The sequence below is a fragment of the Barbatula barbatula genome (genome assembly GCF_947034865.1).
Source record: "Barbatula barbatula genome assembly, chromosome: 9".
Taxonomy (NCBI): Eukaryota; Metazoa; Chordata; class Actinopteri; order Cypriniformes; family Nemacheilidae; genus Barbatula; species Barbatula barbatula.
The window spans coordinates 5,148,762-5,161,355 of NC_136772.1; the positions used below are offsets into that span (position 1 = coordinate 5,148,762).

Below are 12,594 nucleotides of genomic sequence, written 5' to 3' on the forward strand. Positions count from 1 at the left end.
GGAGAGAAATAAATAAATAGAAACAGACAGACAGACAGACAGACAGAAACAAATGTAAAAGAAAGAAAGAAAGAAAGAAAGAAAGACAATGAAGGAAGGCTGTATTTGAGGTTTTATTATAGAGATAGAAATCCTGTCTGTATTTCATTGAAACGATGAAAGTTTCCTGTGACCTGATCTGACTGCTTTGAAGAGGAGTGAATAGAGACAGAAAGTAAGAGAATACAGGGATGGAATGAAAGGGTGCTATGATTACAGTGATGGCTAGATGATAGGTGAGCGTCAGCCCCATTATTCCCCTTCGCTGGGCTGTCACTGGTGCAGAATGAAGGGTTTGCGCACTGAGAGATGCCCACTTCAGTGCTCAGTCCATGATGAATTGTTATTGTGGAGTAGTCAGCCACCAGCCCTGTTACCCAGACTGCCCTGCGCCATCACAAAAGGCTAAGAGGAACAGTGGTGTTTCTTCAGGTTATAATGTGACTCAGTGGCTTGATCATAGTGGAATTTATTTGAACTCAAATTTTTGTTGTTCCGGTCATTTGACGTTTTGTCCTCATTTGTTTCTGATGTACCAAGCTTGTGCTCGTCATATGCAACAGACGTAAACACACATTTAATAGCATTCTCTCGTATTGGTTAGCTCAAGGTTTGAGGGCTGCCTTGCGTGGGATCATCTTGAAAATAGATGTTTGCCTGTGAAAGCTCCGTCTTCTTTTATCTGGCCCTCTCCTCTCGGGTGATGTATGCCACGCCGCACAGACACCAGCGGAAATGGGCCTTTTCCATCAAAAGCACGCCACAGTCCCCACCGTGTCTGAAAAGATGTGTTAATGGTTTTGTCTGAGAATGGATGTTTCTTCTCTACCATTACAAAATGTCAATGGCCTTTTTTACAGGGATTGTGTAGAGTTTGTTCAGGGGCTTCTAACAGTTTGTTCTCTCTCTGCGTGTGGCGTGACAGATAACTTTGTGGTGGACCACAGCTCTTGTGTCAGGGCCTGTCCGAGCAACAAGATGGAGGTGGAGGAGAACAGGATCAAGATGTGCATTCCCTGCACTGATATCTGCCCAAAAGGTGCAGTCACTATTCAAAACCCACCATCAACATATCAGCCACTTATAAACAAAATAAAAAAAGTAAAGCTTATGACATTACTGTGGTATTAAATTTTGACCTGGTTGTTTTGGTTCTGTTTACTTTTACAGCATGTGATGGCGTTGGAACTGCCAGTCTTCAGACGGCTCAAACCGTCGACTCCAGCAACATTGACCGATTCATCAATTGTACCAAGATCAACGGCAACCTTGTGTTTCTCATCACAGGGATTAAAGGGTGAGAGTTGCGCTTTCACGTCCTCCATTGGCATTTTTCATTAAGGCTAAATATTGAATTTTGGATCACAGGAAGCCATTTGACCTATAGTGTTTTTTATCAGCTAACAGCAGCTTTAATGATGCGAGAAGGGATTTGTGGAACATAAGCATTAGAAAAGCCCTTCGCATCATAGCGGTGTAGAAAGTACTGCCGGTTTAATAGGACACATTAAAAGCACATTTCAAACATTTTGTAAGTGTAGACAGTCCAGAAAGACCTGCGAGACCTCTGTGCCAACTGCTGACTTACACAAGGTCTCTGAAGACAGCCGCAGTTAATGTGCTTTTATACAAGATGCATTGGCCCCGTGAGCACTGTGAGGGGGGAGAAATATTGGATTGTCAGATTCTCAAGAAGTCATTTGACCTCTAGTTGACCTCACTCCCCCGGTGGCCTTTTTTTGACACCATTGTGTCTGATTGGCTGGCCTTCTAACCCCACATAGCTGACTCTGCTTTTAAAGAGCAATCCACGGCCAAAACTGGCACATACCCTGGGAATGCCATGTGCACACACACCGACCCTGATACGCATACATACGACATTATATCCACCGCATATATTTCTTACACGTATTCCCAATGCACACACGCTCAGTCATGCTGCATCAGCAGGTGTTTTGTACAGTACATGGCCTCCCTGAAGATCTCCAGCTCAATGATGCTATTAAAAGCTGCTCAATAGACCCTCGTAAAGAACAAAAACTCAGCATACTGGCATTGATAGGTTAGCCGAGCACTTCCCAGAATGAATGGATATCCAAAGTTTGCACTTCTGGACCCTATAATAAGTATTATTATACCAAATACCTTTCTCTGTGTTCATCAGAATAAAAACTTTTAATTGTATTTGGAACAACTCAATGGTTAGTAAATGAAGACTTTTCAGAATTTTTTGTGATGGCTAAAAATAAATGGTCATCACTTTCTATTGGCCTTCATGTGTGTCATAGGGATGTATACCACAATATAGAGCCCCTGGATCCAGAGAAACTCAATGTGTTCAGCACCGTTCGGGAGATTACCGGTAAGTCTTTTTTATCTGTAAAGCCACAAAAAATTTCCCAAGATATAATGTAGGATGAGGCAGAACTAGGGTTATCCATCCATATGCCAAAAAAATTAGAGTTTCTTATGCTATTTTAGAATAGTAAATATCGTTTAAAAATGTTTTTATAATTCTGATAACTCTTTACAATAAGGTTTTTGTTAACATTAGCGAATGCATCAACTACATGAACTAGCAATTACCAATATAGTTTTTCAGTATATGTTAATCTTTGTTCATTTTAGTTAAAAGGACAGTTGATGACTGAATTTTTATAATTTTTGTTTTCTTTCTAGAATTGTATTCTTATTGAAATACTGTTTGTTTATCAAATACACTTGTAACATAATACAGAGGAAGCTCTGCGTGTTTATGGGTTTGGGTGTGTGTTTGTAGATGTAAGTGTGGGTTGTGTGTAACTATGCATCTGTACCAGTGTCCATTTCTCGACAGCTCAGCAGGGAGTCTGTATATTCTGTATGATGAATACATGATGAGGGAGGTTTCTCCAGCTGAATAGAGCTTCCCATAGGGGACCAGGAGTCTAGGCTTACAAGAAGCATGAAAGCAGTTGAAAACACATGGAGAGAATCTCTCTCTCTCACTCTGTAACTCTCTCTCTATGGTGACAGCAAAGCAGGCTCTCAAAAGTCAGTCAGGCATGTATGTCAGTCTGTCACATCTATATGCAGGTGGTCACAGTCCCTGACAGAACAACATCTTCACTGACAAGGTGTTTCTGCTCCGTGGCCCCTGCTTGAAGACTTTGACAGACAGAGCTTTACATTCTATATGTATTTCATTACAGTTAGCTTTTTTAAATCGAAACTGTTATCAGAAGTTGATGCTTGGACTCGTATATGAACTCGGCCATTAAGCACCGACTGACATTGAAGTTCACACAGAAGTAGATGTGTTCTTCATGGTTAAAAAACACTAAATCCATGTTTCTCCGCTTAGGAGTCAGTAAGTTTCATTTTTTTATGGATACACAGTAATAACTGACCGGTCTAAATTTCTGTAAACCCCAAACCGGAAGCATCAGCCCTGACGGACATTAAAAAAACATTTCATAGCCTCAGTTAGACGCCTCCCTTCCAGTATTTGAAGATTGAGAACAGCCTGCAGCTCTCCGTGCAGTATTCAGTTCAAGCCCTTTGTGCACTATCATGTTTTGAGAGGGAGGTGGAAAAAGGTGGATATCCTGATTCACCCTCTGGGCTCTCAAGCTGTGAGAAAGGGTTATTGTTGGGTGACCTCAATATTTTTCAGTGCTCAATACGACCGCTCTAGCAATGGAAGTCCCACCCTCCAGTAAAAAGAGCCAATCATTTAAGACTGTACAGAGTGATAAGTACTTGACAGCTTGAGCGCAGTAGCTGGAGTCACCTGTCCATTTTTTGTTTTGTATTTTTTTATGATGTCAGGTTCAATATTTGTTCAGAAACAGGTATGACCTTAGCCAACAATTTATGAGACATCTCTCTTCCTCAGGTAGATTGGACTTGCTCTCGTATGCCTGAAATACAGTTGCAAATTTGGCCGCCGTGTGAAGGGAGACTTTCCTTAAAGGGACCCAGCTGCTGGGACAACAGTCACGTTTAGCAATCCATATACGACAGTAATTTGTACATCAAATCATACGATTGACCAATCACAATCAAGTATTGATAAGAGCTTAATCATAATATGAAATGTATCCTACGTTTTCCTTTTCTGTCAATTCTCGAGTCGGCAGCTGCGTTGTGTGTACTTCATTTGTGGGCCAGCATTATTCTCCTGATGTTTGTCTGTAGTCTTGAACCGACAGGTGCTCGGTGGATCCTAGTTAGCACTATTAGCATGATGAAGTCTCGCTTCCACACGTAAAGCAAACAGATTACAACACAGACTGGCAAGCAGCGCACACACACTCACAAAGTGCGAATTCCCATCACAGCAGTTTTGTCGTTAAGGCAATTAGTGTCAGTAGACACCAGACTAACAGCACCTCACTGAGACACTTCATCTAATCTGCCTGTACAACCTTAGACAAAATGACGCTTGCCGAAAGCGCAAATGCACTAGTTAACTCAGTTTCAGCCTTTTAGGCTGGAGGGATAGGTTTATAAAAGTTTTTAATGATGACATTTTAGCCGTGTTTGTGTTAAGACCGTGGCTAGTTTTGCCATTAATAAACTCTAAACTCTCAGCATGATTAATAACCTGTGAGAATTGGAGTGAACAATGTCTAAAAGCTCGATTAGCATCAACGTCAGTATATGTGTAATTTGGATGATTCAGATTTATGATTTATTGATGGGATTTTTCTCTCCTCCAGAAAACCATCACTGGCGGAAAATGCCTTAATCAGAAGGCTGCATGAAAAATTTAATTTGGGCTTTTTTTCACTGGACTTATTAATGGGCTAGAATCCAAACTTAATTTTAACAGAGCAAAATAAAGCGATCCGGGAATGATAGTGTCTCTCTTCTAAACTATCTTTTTATTATGAGCAGAACATTATGGCCTAGAGATATGGTTATGATAAAACCTCAGTAGAGATGGAAATAATATTTATACTTGCCTCTTAACAAACTACCTCTAAACACGTTCCTGTGAATGTAATGAATTAGTTTCAAGGCAATCAAAAATCTGTTATGCAACTGACTTGATCATTGCACAATATGTATCATCCAGGCTTTTCATTGTTAAAAGTAATTGAAGTGATTTATGTTCTCTGGTTTGCTTTACAATAGCAGGCTCTCTCTCTCGCTGGTCTGTTTGTCATCTTCTGTCGTATACAGAGGATTGTCCTTGATAAATAATGCATTTTTGGAAAGGCTTATATAGCTGTCAATGCTTCAATCTGCATAAAATCAACAAAATAGATACAGGAATTGAGATGAAAACCAGGCACTTTACAGTGGTAGTGGTGTTGTTAGTGCCATCCTATACCAGGTAAACTACCACTGAATGTGCCATCTTGTGTTTTCCAGGTTTTCTAAACATTCAGTCTTGGCCGGAAAACATGACTGATTTGAGTGTCTTCTCCAATCTGGCAACCATTGGTGGCAGGTCTCTCTACAGGTAAAATGTCTTCTCAACTTCTCAAAACAATCCACATCTGATTGGATTTTTTAATTAGAGCTGATTTACCACATTATAGTTACAACCCGAATTCTGGAAAAGTTGCGACCTAAAAAAAATTATAATAGGAATTTCACATCGCATGAGCCAATATTTTCTTCACAATAGAACATAGATAACATAGCAAATGTTTAAACTGAGAAATGTTACATTTTTATCCACTAAATTAGTCCCAAATTTTTTGAGACCTGTTGAAGGCATTACGTTTACAAAGAGCTAATTTAGTGGATAAAAGTTTAACATTTCTCAGTTTAAACATTTGCTATGTTATCTATGCTCTATTGTGAATAAAATATAGGCTCATGTGATTTGAAATTTCTTCAGTTTTCTTTTTATTCAAATTTAAAAAACGTCCCAACCTTTCCGGAATCGGGTTGTATTTCTGACAACAGAGAGCTGCTTAGCATGGCAAACAGATGTACAGATATACAAATGTACAGCCGCAAAAATATTACGAGATCATTTAAAATTGTCATTTAATCAGCATTTCTAGATGTATTGTAGCCATTACAGTCCACTGTCTGTTAAATGTCCACAATATCAAACCTCAGGAGTGACATAAAGACAACCAACAGCAATGTGAAAGACTGACAGTGAAAACACAGACACATGAAAACTGTGATAAAATCAAATAAACGAAGTTATCAAATAAAACATATTTTTGAACTTTTCCTCAATACAAATATAACTGTTATATTGCTTAAAAGTGAATATGAACTGAGAAAATACAGAGCATTTTTTCTTTTATTCAAACCCATTTCCTCAGTTTTCATTTTCTACAAATAAATGCAAATAGAAGCAATATTTGTATTTGAAATTTGGAAGAAATACTGTTAGTAGTTTACAGAATGAAACATAATTATAATTTTATCTAAACACATACCTTCATTCAGAAAAACTTAAAAAATCATTCCCCGGATGTATGTTATTACTTAAGCCAAAAAAAATTACATAAACAAACAACATGTTTATAAAAGGTACAGCGTTTACACCTTAAGCTTAGTTTGTAATATATGAAAAGTTTTGTTCCAAAATGAGATATCTCAATGAAAATGTGATAAATTCAATCATCGTGTTTTTAGGCATTCCAATTATTATCAAACACACTGCAATTGGTTTGTTTTGATTCAAGCCATAATCACTCAAGAAATACAGCTAACTAACACAATAAAAAACATGATTTTGTAAAATTTTGGAACCAAACTCTTATGTTTACGTGATTTCATAAACGCAAACTTTTTTCACAACATCCCCTCCACATATAATATGCATTTCATCTCAGCCTTTATGGTCCATGTTGGATAGATTTTGTGTTCTTAAAGATGCCGAGCCTTTCTGGACAAGAGTTCAAAGAGTTGCAGTGAAAAGCTCCATTCACACAGTTCCAAAACCGTTTGATCAGTTAAAGAACCAGGAGAAGCAAAAAGAGAAGGGTGCATGAATGTATCCGCCAGCCAGTTTTAACATTTGCAGGATCATTTGCTGAAAGCATTACCACAGTACCTATTAGTGTCTGTCACGTAATACACTAAAGAAGAACACAGCGTCTAATACATGTAACACGGAGAAGAGAGAGAGCGGAAGGGATCTCTTAGAGAGTCAGGTCAGTGCGATGAGAGCGATGTCAGTGTCTAAGTGCACCTGCACGTTCAGCTCTCTGACTCTCTCTGACGGCCGTCTCAAAGCCTCTTTGATGTGCTCTTCAGCACGCCCGCCTGTGATTAAAAAACACTGCCGTGATTATGGCCCCGATTAACCGATCTCAACAAATCTGCAGTGGGAGATCCTTACCGCCTGTAGATGGGGGACGAAAGCTGAACACTTGCTTTGGAATAGCAACATCGCACTGTCGTACTGACAAATAATTCCCTTTGTTTATGAAATTATGAAGCGATCTCATTTTTTAAGATTGCTCTTAGATGTTTTGATCACCATTCAGTGTTTGTTCAGTCTCAAAACCAAGCTGAGCAGAGTTATCCAAACTCTGTCTTTTCATGTAAACTTTTTGAGATATATTTTATAAAGTGGATGTATGACTATGATTCATTGAAGATTATTTAATATACTTGGAATTCAAATGAGCTAAAGAAACATGTTCATTGCATAACATGATTTATTTCATGTATTCATAGCATAAATAAAAATGGAAAATTTGTAGTTTTTGTATAACTGTGAACTACTACATTTATATATATATATCATGTGTGTAGTGATTTATCTAGATTTTTTGTTTTGAAACAAACTTTTCCTTTTGTTCTCTTCTTTTTAGTGGCATCTCTCTACTGGTGTTAAAGCAGCAGTGGATTTCCTCACTGCAGCTGCAGTCGCTCAATGAGGTTAGTGCAGGAAACATCTACATCTCCAACAACAGCCAACTTTGCTACTACAACACAGTCAACTGGACGCGCCTTTTCCGCACCAACACCCAGAAGGCCTTGATCCGCAATAACCGGGACCCCAAAGAGTGCAGTGAGTCTCTTGCTCTGTACCATTTATTTTGAGAACGTTTATCTTATTCCTATGGGCGAAAAACTAGATTTGTTCAAATTTGCTCTTTCAAAGCCTACGAGATATATATTCATATTTAGGTATTACCTTTTTAATTGGTCTTTTCCGTTTTGCTTTGGAGAATTAGATATAGATTCAACTGAGTTTGCAATTCATAAAGTATAGCTGTATATTACTGTAGCTAAAACGTTTTCATACATATGAGCAACAAATGTTTCCTCGGGACATGGATATACAAGGCTTTAGTCTGCGATGTTTATTAACACACAAGATTTCCCATAGTTAAAAGCTACAACGAGCCGTTTTGATGTATGGTTACCCCATGTGGTTGATAAGTGCAATTGTCTGATACGTGTGTTGTAAATACTGTCGCAAAGTTTTCACTTTGTCAGCGATAAACGTGAATTTGTTTACAAACCAGATACGTCCTTTAGAAAATACTATATGTCCACCGATCAGGTAAAGTAACCGAAAAGTAAAGTAACAGAGTCTATTTGTTTGTAAAACGTGACGTATGCCGTATAGCAGGTGAAGGGCGGTTCTTGTGAACCTACCTGCGTACCAAAGGTGCAAGTGGGATTTCAGCCAATAGAGGGCTGCTTAGGTAGCAGCGGTACTAAAATTCGTCCAGTTAAGAGTTGTCCTACCACAAAAAAATTTTTTAGAGAGATTATTTTAAGGTCGAAAAACGGCTCATTGTTGCTTTAAATTCTGCACCCTTTAAACAGAACTTAAATTTTTAAGTGAACAATTCCTTCAAAACATGCTTCCTAGGAGCTATTTATTTTTTATGGTTGGGTTCATTTACTGAGATAAAAGTTATGAAACTAGTTTTTTAAACTCAAGAAGTATACTTGCAGTACATCAGCTAAAATCAATATGTCATCACCTCATCACAGTTCTTGGCCTCCGTTAGTGCGAGAATGTTGTAATATCCATTCAAAAAAGACCAATCTTACATCAAAAACCTAATATACCTGCTATGTGCAAAGTATGACCTGTAAGAAGAGGTCCCGGTCATTTTGGGGGGTGACCGGATGTCATTCGTTTGTCCCAGTACCCGTCTCAGACCCCCAGCTGTTTTGTGTCCTGACTAACCGCTGTGAGGGTTCACGGCATCTCATTCAGAGCGCGCTGACTTTAAGGCACTAAACTCTGTCAGGGTGGTGCCGCTACCCTTACCTCTGCTTGGGTGAGTACACCTCACTGAGCCCACCGGGGGACATGAGGGTCCAGAGTTTCTTAGCAGATGGAAGGGTCACGAGGCATCTAGATGTTTCCCTCCGTTGTGAAAACCATTGACTGTGTGGGCTCAAGCAGGCCCCTAGGATGCCACCCTTTTACCCTTCAGAAATGCTTTCCTGTATCTCAGTGGTAAGAGCATGACGCTCGCAACGCCTAGGTCATGGGTTCGATCCAAGGGGATTGCACATACTCAGATACAATGTATAGGCCTAGTATAATGCAATGTAAGTGGCTTTGGATAAAAGCGTCTGCCAAATACATAAATGTAGATGTAATGTAAATACCCGGGGCCCAAAACACATCTAAGGACCTTAAACCTGAAGTGACTTTTTTCTAAGACCCATAATAGGGTGCGTTTTTAGCACAGGTTGACAATCTTATTATCCATTTTTTACAAATGTTGAGTTGCTCCGTAAGCCGTTGTGGCGAATTAATTGCAGACAGAGACGGCAACAATTTCTGACATTTCAGATGTGATTTTTTTTCCAGAAGCTATAATCACTTAAGGGACTGCACTTTCTCCAGTGTGTCGAGGATTTGTCTCCTTCTTGTTATATTTATTATTATGTAAAAAGTCCTCTTTTTCCATTACGCAGGATGTTGTGATGCAACAGCAATTGTTTGTCTCGCGTCAACCATAGCCTTGTGTCGATTGCACCGATCCCTCCAGCTCTTACCTGTGTCCCTGGAAACTAATCTAGCGCTTCTTTTGACGTCAGCACATCCCAAATATGTGGGTTTTTTAACCAGGACAAAACTTTGATGTTGGGTTGCTTTTGAACAATCTAACACAAAAAGTGTTTCCTATTCGTCTGCGTTAAGAAACCAACCAACCATGTGTTGTTTCTGAAGACTTTCTGTAGTTCTGTCTGAAGTGTTTACATTTTTTTTGTTGCTGATCATCTTTGATTTTTTAAATATAATGATAATGCCACATGGAAAATACGCCACCAAAGCTGATCATTTGTGTTCAGTAAAGTCAAATCAATATCAAGGAATTGCTTTTCGAAATAATAATGTGAATGATAAGATGCAGAGGCCCAAAGGTCTGAGACAAATAGGCAAAATCCTTTATTAGCTTGTTGCTTTATTGTCTGTATATTGCCATGACTAAACATACAGTAAAATTACAAAACTTTTTTTAAATACTTTTTCTGTAAACTTTTTTCTAAATATCTTCCTCTCCATTGTATTTGATCGATACTGTACATCCTCTTATGCATTAAAGGTAGGGTAACTGATTTCTGTGAACTGTTTTTGGTATTTGAAATCAATACCAAACAGGAACACGCCCTCAAACATGCTGTGCAACGCAGACATGAAATGCTTAGCTTTATCATAGTTTTTACCATGTGAATAATAAAGCAAATTAATAAATTAAGTGAAGACGACACGAGTATATACAGGCAGCACAATGGTTCCAGATCAGCCCATGTTACTGATCCGAATCAAAGCAACCCCCATGTGCCTGATGTTTAGATGATCTTGCTCTCCAACGTCTCTTTGCTGGAGTCTTTATTTTGCGCGTGAAAGCGTATCTCAGCTTTCTAAAGCATTTTTGAAAAAAATGCCAACCCTGCCTTCAATGACAACATTTCACTACACTTCCAAAACCTGATCCATGTTATCTCTGTTTGTCTTTTTTAAACATCGATTTTAGATCATTGGATTAAAATTTTTTTTATGGTCTCTCTCTTTTGGACCTTCAATTGTCAACTTCCCATTCGTTTCAGAAGTTGATTTATTTCAGAGGTTAGAACTGCATCTGTCACACGTGTCTATGAGTCCTCTTCAAGTAGGCTATCGTGTCAGCATTATTTTGCGACTCTCACAGCTGTTGCAGTATCCAGCTCCTCAGTGGGTGGGCGTTTGGACCATTCTGTCCTTTCAGAATTTAATTTCCAAATACAGCAGTTCATATCCAACCAGCCTTTACAACTGTTAGAGATCCATGACCATACAAGATGGTGTGTGTGTTGTTCAATCATAATTTGACAAGATTTGTTTCTTCTATAGAGTGCATAGACTGTAGACTAGGTAGGGGGTACGACAGCAACGTTCCGAGAGGAGCATACAGCAAATTGAATTGCAACTATGGACATAAATTACTTTGTCGTTGTGACATTTGGTATGAATAATAACAAAATTTAATTAGAGCTCTGTCTCTTAATAATGGAATTGCCAGTGTGGAATTATAGTATTACAACTTTTTCGCAACACTGTTTAGTACATGCATATAGTCCTAGCACATTTTATTGAATAGAACAACTTTTATAGCCATTTACTTGCATTCCTTTGCAGTTTTAGACCGTATGGTATGTGATCCATTGTGTTCGGATGCCGGCTGCTGGGGTCCGGGGCCTGACCAGTGCCTGTCCTGTCGGTTCTTCAGCAGGGGCCGCACCTGTGTAGAGTCCTGCAACCTGCATGAAGGGTAAGCTGTTCAATTATATATATGGTTGATTTGTGCAAGATCTTTACTAATATACAGTACATTCCTCCATTTTATTTAACTTTCCATAGTGTACTCAAATGTGCATCTGGGTCAAAATGACGGAGCAGCTTACATATAAATGAGGATCTTAAAGACTTTGTGACAGTGCTTCTATCTTTACATTTTTAATGACAAAAGCATGCTGAAGTTATTCTGAAAGGGAAATCGAACCTTTTGTTTATTCATCGTTCATTCATGTTCACTTGTAGGAGGCGTGTCTTGCTAATGTTGTAGCCATTTTTGGTCCCTGGGGATTTCACAAAGATGCATGCCTGCATCCTCTAGGCAAACAAGCACAAAACATCAGAGCAGCGTGTCCTCAGGCTTTGAAAGGCAGGTTGCGATAAACTAGGTTGAGCTGATAAACAAATAGCAGTGTTTGGGTGAGCAAGATGAGCTTGGGTTCATCTCAAGCCTCATGTGATGTCTACATCAAATATGGCGACGTGTGAAGAATCAGAAGCCCTGGATAAAATTTCTTGGGTAGACAGGAGGATTTAGTGCACATGTAAGGATTTAGTATATGCTTTACAGAATATATACATTATAACGTTTATGTGTATACATTTTAGAAAAACGTGTTATGTGCAGTAGGTCTGTCTTTTCTTGTCATTGTTGTTTTTCTTTAGTCAGCAAAGATTACAGTAAGAGGTTGTTGAGCGGTATGTACATTTCAAATTCAGTTTAAAATGAAAACTCGCAAGTCATTTACGCATGGACCTAACACAAACTATCCATAATTCATCTTGGTCTAGTCTATCCTTTTTGAAAAAGGGGTTTTCTATTGTTTTGT

The 12,594-nt window shown here is 38.8% G+C and overlaps 1 protein-coding gene across 2 annotated transcripts in view; it reads left to right on the top strand.

Annotated features, from left to right (window-relative positions):
• Window positions 1-12,594, top strand: part of erbb4b (erb-b2 receptor tyrosine kinase 4b) — a gene marked incomplete at both ends in the record, with an annotated part of 235,030 nt that overhangs the window by 170,590 nt on the left and 51,846 nt on the right. For both annotated transcript variants that reach the window (XM_079465171.1, XM_079465170.1), the window contains 6 exons: window positions 965-1,078; window positions 1,210-1,336; window positions 2,331-2,404; window positions 5,404-5,494; window positions 7,824-8,023; window positions 11,609-11,741. In XM_079465171.1, the coding sequence (XP_079321297.1) occupies window positions 965-1,078; window positions 1,210-1,336; window positions 2,331-2,404; window positions 5,404-5,494; window positions 7,824-8,023; window positions 11,609-11,741 (739 nt within the window). The remainder of the gene's footprint in view (window positions 1-964; window positions 1,079-1,209; window positions 1,337-2,330; window positions 2,405-5,403; window positions 5,495-7,823; window positions 8,024-11,608; window positions 11,742-12,594) is intronic.